This window comes from Prionailurus bengalensis, chromosome C1 (assembly GCF_016509475.1).
Source record: "Prionailurus bengalensis isolate Pbe53 chromosome C1, Fcat_Pben_1.1_paternal_pri, whole genome shotgun sequence".
NCBI lineage: Eukaryota > Metazoa > Chordata > Mammalia > Carnivora > Felidae > Prionailurus > Prionailurus bengalensis.
In genome coordinates, this window is record NC_057345.1 from 539,366 (window position 1) to 546,844 (window position 7,479).

Here is a 7,479-nt window from a genome sequence, read left to right on the forward strand (position 1 = left end):
AGGCTGGAGCTTTCTGGAGAATTTACTGACCAGCAGGGGTGGGGGTCACAGTGAGGCGCCCGACCGGGGATGCCCTGGGCAGGGTGGCCGCACTTGCCGCAGTGGGGCTCAGGGGCCTTATTGCTGCTAGGCCGGGGCCTCCCCCAGACCCCTGTCTCCCGCCCCCCACCCCCAGTGCGGCCCGCGGACGCACACGCCCCATGCACATGCTCCCGTGTGCAGACGTGGGCGCGGCCGGGGGCCGGCCCCCTTCCCTGTCAAGACCCTCTCCCGGCTTCGCTTCCCTCTGCCAGAACTGGCCCCGAGGAGCAGCCGGGTTTAAGTAACAGACGTGGTCCCAGCCCAGGCGCAAGCGAGACTGCAGTGCGCGGGGGCGAGGTGGTGGTCCCGGCCGCCCGTACAGGTGCCCGCGCCCCTCGCGCGCCCCCGCTCGGGGCCCGCCGTCCCGGCCCCCGCGCCCTATGCGGCCGGACGGCCGGGGTTCTGTCCCCAGGCCGGCAGCCTGCCCCGCCCCGACCCCCTTTTATAAAAAGAAGAGGAGACAGCACCTTCCGCTGGACACGCCCGGCGGGCGCCCTGGCCCGGGGCGGCCGTCCAGTCCCGTGTGCGTGGGCGCGTTGGCCGAAGGCCCCGCGAGTCCTGCGCGCGGCTCAGAGGTGCCGCGGGCTCGGGTGGCCGTTGTGGTAGAGTTTCTGCTTCACGTGCACCATGTTGCCGGCCGCCTCCTCGAAGGGCCTGTGCGGCCGCCGGCCCAGCTCCCGCAGACTGCACAACTTGGGCAGCCAGGTCCACGAGCCGTCTGCGGGGCGGGGGCGGTGTCAGAACGCGGTCGGGTCGGAGGCCCGGACCCCGGCGAGGCGCGGCGGGGCGGGAGCGCGGCCGAGGAAAAGCATAGGCGGGGCGGGGAGGGGCGGGGCCAGGGATAGACGCAGAGGGCGAGTGGGCGGGGTCCTTTCGGGGGCGTGGCCGGGGCGGGGCGCGGGCGGGGCCCCGTGAGGGGCGTGACCGGCCTGGGGTATGACCTGGGCGGGGCGCGGCTGAGAGAGGGCGGGGTCTTTGTGAGGACGTGGCCGGGCGGAGGGGTATGACCTGGGCGGGGCGCGGCTGAGGCAGGGCGGTGCCTTGTGAGGGCGTGGCCGGACGGTGGGCGGGGGCGTGGCCGGGCGAGGGAGAGGATGGGGGCGGGGCCTTGGCCAGGGCGAGGCCAGGGAGGGCCCGGTGGGCGTGGTCTGTCGGGGGCGGGGCGCCGTCGGGCGGAGCCGGAGAGGGCGGAGTGGGCGTGGTCTCGTGGCCGTTGGGGTGGAGGCGGGGTCGCGGGGGGGTGGGGCCGCCCTCACTCACCGTAGCGCCGGCCGGCCCTCCAGGCGCGCACGGCGCAGTGCAGGACGCCGTCCATCCACACCAGGAACCAGCTGATGCAGAAGCCGAGCAGCAGCCCCAGCATGAGGTCGATCTCCTGCTTGGTGACGTTGTCTGTCACGAAGTAGTTCTCGGAGGCGTCCACCACCGACTGGTCCCCGTCGTAAGGGATTACGTAGTGGATGTGGTGCCTGGGGGCGGCAGGGCGGGCTGGCACCTCTCCCGCGGGGCGGGCAGCGACCCCGGCGGTAAGCGGCACCCATTCGCCCCGCTGGTCTTAGAAGCAGCCCTTGTGCGGAGCTGAGGTCAGGAGGGGGCCAGCGGACTCGCCCAGGGCCGGGCCAGCGGACTCGCCCAGGGCCCAGTCACCCGGCCGGAGGTTGCCCAGAGGGTGGAAGTGTGCGAGGCCAGGGGTCAGAGGGAAGCCCCGCGCCTGGCCAGGGATGTGCCTGCCCCTCGTATCACCCTCCTTCCTCCTGCCCCGGGGCTCAGAGGCAACCCTGCGGGGGTCGCGGGAACACAGCGCAGGTGAACAAGCTGTTCCAGTGCGAAGGCCCCGGTCACGGTGTCCCCATCTGGTGGCAGGGTCACAGCCCACTTGCCGGATGCGGGGGCCTGCTGGTTCCTAGGGGTCCATTCTTTTGTCCTCCCCTCCCACTCGCTATGTCCTTTCATTACCTTCTCTGCGGAGAGCCTAGTGGGTCAGCCCTGCTCTGGGCCTCTGGTCTTCCTTCTCCACCCTTTGCGGGCACCTCCCTTTCCTCAGTTCTCTGTGCCGGAGGGGAGGCTCCCGGGGCTCTGCCCGGTGTCCATCTCCCACCCCCTTTCCTGGGGGAGCTCTCCTGCCGGCCGGTGTCCCCTCGGAGCCGCATGTCTATGCCCTGCTCGACTGCTCCTGGGATGTTCCAGCTGTCCGGGGCTCCCTCCCACTTGTTCCATCGTCTGCCAAGGTCTGTGCGGTGTTTCTCAGCCCCCCTTCCCTCAACTGGCCAGGCCCCGGGCCGCTGAGCCCTCTGAACTGCAGCCCTGCTTACCTCTGCGGAACTCTGAACTCTCCCCACAAGGCTCTCTCCAGCCTCGGGCCTGTCTTGATTCCCTCCTCCTCCAAGAAGCCCTCGGGGCTCCCGAGGTCCTGGGTCAGGCAGCTCTATCCTGGAGATAAGCACCCAGGACGACCCAGGCCCGTCCCCACTCCCACCTCTGCTTCAGCCTGCAGGAGAGCCCAGGAGAGGGACCGTGGGGCCCACCCTTGGCCCCTGTCATCCTCACTGGCTGCAGCCCTCTCTCTTGCCTGGCAGTGCAGGGACCACTCTGGGGCCCTTCTGCCCAGGAGGCCACCTCTCCCGGTGGCCCTCCTCGAGGCCCTCTGCTGGTCTCCAACTCTCCAGCCCCACCCCCCTGAAGTCCCCGCTGCCCCCCACGTCTGTTCTGAGCTCTAGCTGCCTGTGTGGCGTCTCCACGTGGGATCTACAGACACCTCAAACTCACACCTAAAAATAGCTCCTCCCTCCCCAAACCCCTCCCCATCCTCCCCTCAGTTACTGGCACCTCCGCCCGGTGTTCAGCCAACACAGGTCCCTGTTCCCCACCCCAAGTTCTTGACTGGCCATATTCGCTGCCCCCCAGAGGGACCGTCTCGAAACCAGAAACCGCACCGCTCTTCCCTGATCACAGGTCCCTGCTGCTCCTTCCCTGCTGATGTCCCTGCACCAGCGGCGGCCACACAGCGCCTTCCTCCCGGCAGCAGCCCAGCAGGGATGGCAGTGGGCAGGCCTCTGCTCACACCCCTTCCTGCTCCTCCTGGGAACTCCCGGAGGCCATCCCGCTCCGCAGGTCCCGAGTGGTCCCAGTGGTGGGGCCTCGGCCACAGCCCCACGGAGCAGCAGGGGCCACCAGCCCGGAGTCAGTCAGCAAGGACGGCCCTGCTCCTCTGTTGACAGTTTGTCAGGAGCCACCATGAGTCACCAATAAGTGGCGGAAGACTGTTAATCACCACCCGGAACGTGCAGCCGCTGCCGGTTGCCCAGGAGCAGATTCATGACCCTTTCGAGGTGCCCGTCACTTGGGACGCACCGGGCCAGGCAGGCTGCACCGGGGCTGTTAACAGGGAGCGGCACGGTCGCCTTCTGCTCTACCCAGCCTTCTGGGCCTAAGACCCCCGGCAGGGCCTTCCTCGGCATGCTGCCTCGGGCCCCTGGACACGCAGCCGGCCAAGGCGGGGAGCTTGAAGACCAAGCTGCCACGGAAGCCAGAGACGCCCCCGGTGCCCTGGAGCAGGGTGAGGCCAGGGCCCCAACCAGCCCTGGTGGCTCGGGACCTCCAGGGGGTCAGAGGTCACAACCTGTGCCCCCAACCCTGGCCTGGCCTCTGCGGTTCCTCCCTGCCCCTTACCCTCCTCCTTCCTCCAAGTCAGGCCCCTGGGGACAGGGGCTCGGGTCTCCCGTGTGCCCACGTGTTTTCACGATGTGTACACACATGGGTCTTGTCTGGGCCACGCATGCTGCCTGTGTCTGCCTGCGGTCCGATGCATGTTGTGTATACACGCCGGCCACATGCACAGGACGTGGCGTGTATACGGGGGTTCAGGCCACGAGCTCCGCTGTGCATGTGCATGCTTGCCTGGGCACGAGCACGGTGCGTATCACATGGACGTGCGCATGCACTCAGTTTTGCACACAGCCATCCTCTGTGGGTGTGCGGCCTGCTCACTGCACACGAGGAGTCCGCCGTGGCGGCTCGTGTGCGCGGTTTACACACGGATCCCTCGCGTGCAAAACTGTTCTCTGCAGACACGTTCGCCGCGCCCACACGGAGCGCCCGCTTTGCCGCACCGTATGTATGATCCGCACGTGCCGCGCGTCCACATACATGGCGTCCACACGTACCACGCCGTACACTGCATTTACATATCCCGTATGAGGTGATGTGTACACAGCACACACGTGGACATGCGCACCCGGAAACTGCGGCGGGTGTGACTCTCCGTGTCTTCTGCACCACAGACACGCTGACCTGCACACACGGGACCAGGAGCTCCAGCCGCACCTCCGTGGGCACTCGCTTTGCCTGAGTCCGGACGCCACGTGTGACGCGCACACACACCCTGGGCAGATACGCTCGGAAAGCAAAGCCCGTCTGCCCAGACGGGCCCTCGGCGGGAGGTCACAGGCACTTACACGCTGGTCATAACACAATAGCCCACACACACGTAAAATGTGCATGCCTGACGTTTAGGGAGCTCGGAGCCCGGGCCTCACGGGGCGCACGCTGCCAGCCACCGGGAGGGTCTCAAGACCGCCCCGGTTCATACCCACTCGTGGCCGTGGCTGTCTTAGGAGGCGGCGGGGCTGACCTTGTGCCTTTCCTTAGCCTGGGGCCGCGTGCACCGGGAAGGAACACAGGGATCTCTGGGAAAGAGTAGCCACCCGCCCAGCAAACGCTTCTGACGGTTCTTGGCCAGCACACGTGAGGGTCATTTACACGCCCCTCTCTACCTTCCTGGACGTCTGTGTTCTGCTTTCCACACACTGGTCTGCACCCACGGGCACGTGGCATGCTTAGTGAGGCATGAAACTATCCTCTCTTACACAACCCCCCACACCCACTGTGTGCGCACACATGTCCGTGGAGCAGAAGTACAGGACAAGGGTGAGGAACACAGCGTCTGGGCCCACGCCCCTCGTCCCTTACTAGCTGTGTGACCTTGGGCGAGTCTCTACCCACCCGAGCATCTTTCTGCTTTTTTTGGCCCCGGCAAGAGGGCTTCCTGTGGGGATGGCGTGCATGCGAATGTGTACGTGTGCTATGTGTACGCACATGTATATGCACAGACAGTACACATATGCGCGTCTCATGAGAAGATGTTTATTTTGTACATGGACGTACAAACATGCATGGCCAGGAAGACTCCATTACTACATGTGCACAGAATGGGGGCGTTCACACGGTGGATGTGGGGGCCTGGGCTCTCCCATCCCTCTCTGAATGACCTTGAGCAAGCCACACCCAGCTCTCCCCCAGTCCCTCCTCTGTTTAAGGAGAGGGTGGGACCAGATGGTCTGCCCACCTTGACCTTCTGCACTTCCCCGTACCTGGCTCGCAGGAAAGTTCACGAACATTAGTGCAGGGCCCGGGGAGGATGGTGTACTCTGTGGGCACGGCCGTGCGCAGGATCCTTCCTGACACACAGGACTGGACTGTCGCCCTCCTGGCTTCCAGGCCCTGGACCCGGAGGCCCAGGGCCCATTCCGCTCATCGCCCTGGCACAGGCCCTTTCTCTAAAGGCATTTTGGGAGGGGGTCCTGACTACCCGGGCATGCTCCCCCTGCTGGAAAGCGATTGGCCAATCCCCAGGTGCCCAGCGGAGGCTGGTTAGTCCTTCCCCCCCGCGGGCCTAGCGCAGTCCTGCAGCCAGGCCCGCTTGGGGCTCGCCTGCGCCCCAGTGGGCCCTGCCGCTGCCGCCGCCGCCGCCGCACATGTGTGATCACGCGTGTGCCCAACCGGGCGCGGACTCACCGGCCACAGTTGCAGTGGCAGACGCGGTCCTCGCCCCGCAGGTGCGGGAGGATGTAGTTGTGGAATCGGTCCAGCAGTGCGTTCATGTCCATCAAGCACGCGATGGCCTGGAAGAGCCCATGACCGGTCAGCGCCGAGGAGCGGGGCCTGGCCGGGGCCCCGGGGCGGGGGTTGGGGGACAGGGGTGCGGCGCGCTGAGGGTGGGGGAGCGCAGGCCAGGGGTAGGGGTGCCCGGGGGAGCCCCAGAATCGGGGAGCTCAGGGCAGTCGGGATGGGGAGCGCAGGCCGGGAAGGGGGAGCTCGGCGCAGCCCGGGATGGGGAGCGCAGGCCGGGGATGGGGAGCGCGGGGCAGCCCGGGAGGGGAGCGCAGGCCGCGCGGGCCGGTAAACAAGGCGCGGGAGGTGGGGGAGGCGGCGCGCGGGCGCGGGAGGCGGGCGCGGGCGCACGGGAAGCCCCTCCGCTCACCATCACGATCGACGCCCCCAGAATCATGAAGATCATGGTGTTCGCGCTCATGGACATCGGGCGGGGCCGGGCCGGGCCGGAGCGCCGCCCCCCGGCCCCGGCGCCCCCCCGGCCCCGGCCCGATGCTGGGCCCCCGCCGCCTCCGCAGAGGTCAGCCCGCCGCGCACCCGCCGGGGAGGAGGCGCGGGGCGGGGCGGGCAGGGGACGCGGCCGCTCCCGGGGTCGCTCGGCCGCCCGGCCGCCGCGCTCGCCGCGCCCGCGCGCTCCGCTCCGCCCTCGGCCTCCTCCCTCCGCGCGCTCGGCGCCGCTCCGGCCTCCGCTGCCTGCCCGCCCTCCGCGCCCGCCTCCCGGGAGGGGCCGCGCCGCCCGCCCGCCCCGCCCCGCGCCGTCTGCCGGACCCCTCCCCGGGGACCGCAGGGCGGGATCTCGTCCCCGTCTGGCCAGTCCCGACCGGACCGGTCGTTCCTGGGGAGGGCCCTGCGCCCTCCCGGACCCTCCGCCCCGGCGCTCAACTGAAGACCCCTCCTCCCGGGTCGCGGGGCCGCAGGCAGGTTGGTTGGCACCCGGCTTCCTCCAGCAAGTACCTGCCTTTGGTGGAGCGCCCGCCCTGCAGGGCCGCTGGGGAGCTGCCAGGGAGGTCACTCCAAAGCCATGGCCACATGGCCCAGCAAAGACCAAAGGGTGCCCCACAGTGGTGGCAGGGCCAGCCTCAGGCCCATCTTCCCTGAGGAGTCTGCACCAGGCACCAGGACTGGGCACCTCGAAAACCCAGGCCAGCGTCTGTGGCTCTGCTCAGAGTGCCCGGGGATGCTGGGGGTCTGGGAGAGAGTCCCTGCGCCAAGGCCGCACCCACAGCCCCCAGAAGGGCACTGCCGGTGTGGGAGCCCCTACCACCTCCCCATGGTGACCTGAGGTCTTCCACAGATATGGGGGTCAGGAGGATCACGAGGAAATAAGGCTTCTTGGGGACAACTATCTCAGCCCCAGGAGGTGCCACAGGGAGGGCTCCATTCTTCCAGCAGTCCCTGTGGGTAGCAGGACCTCAGGGTCCCACCAGAAGTCAGGCTGCGGTCCACAGGTCCCAGAGCGCCCCCTGTCCCCCCACCCCACGCCACCCCCCCGGCAGGCCAGGTGGGCAA

General features: G+C 68.5%; 1 protein-coding gene across 1 annotated transcript; it reads right to left on the minus strand.

Moving 5' to 3' along the window:
• Positions 1-4: 4 nt before the first annotated feature.
• Positions 5-6,545, minus strand: TMEM240 (transmembrane protein 240). The gene is made up of 4 exons (XM_043573536.1): positions 6,341-6,545; positions 5,875-5,981; positions 1,342-1,550; positions 5-799 (listed from the first exon to the last, which is right to left on the minus strand). Exons 1-4 carry the CDS (start codon positions 6,395-6,397, stop codon positions 651-653), a joined length of 522 nt encoding a protein of 173 aa, XP_043429471.1. The 5' UTR covers positions 6,398-6,545; the 3' UTR covers positions 5-650.
• Positions 6,546-7,479: the final 934 nt, after the last annotated feature.

Bases quoted from the DNA above. Each gene is read 5' to 3' on its own strand.
- TMEM240 (XM_043573536.1), bottom strand. From the start codon at position 6,397: ATGTCCATGAGCGCGAACACCATGATCTTCATGATTCTGGGGGCGTCG. The intron at 5,982-6,340 runs GTGAGCGGAGGG...GGGCTCTTCCAG, and splicing joins TGGGGGCGTCGATCGTGATG to GCCATCGCGTGCTTGATGGA. The intron at 1,551-5,874 runs GTGAGTCCGCGC...TGCCGCCCCCAG, and splicing joins TGCCACTGCAACTGTGGCCG to GCACCACATCCACTACGTAA.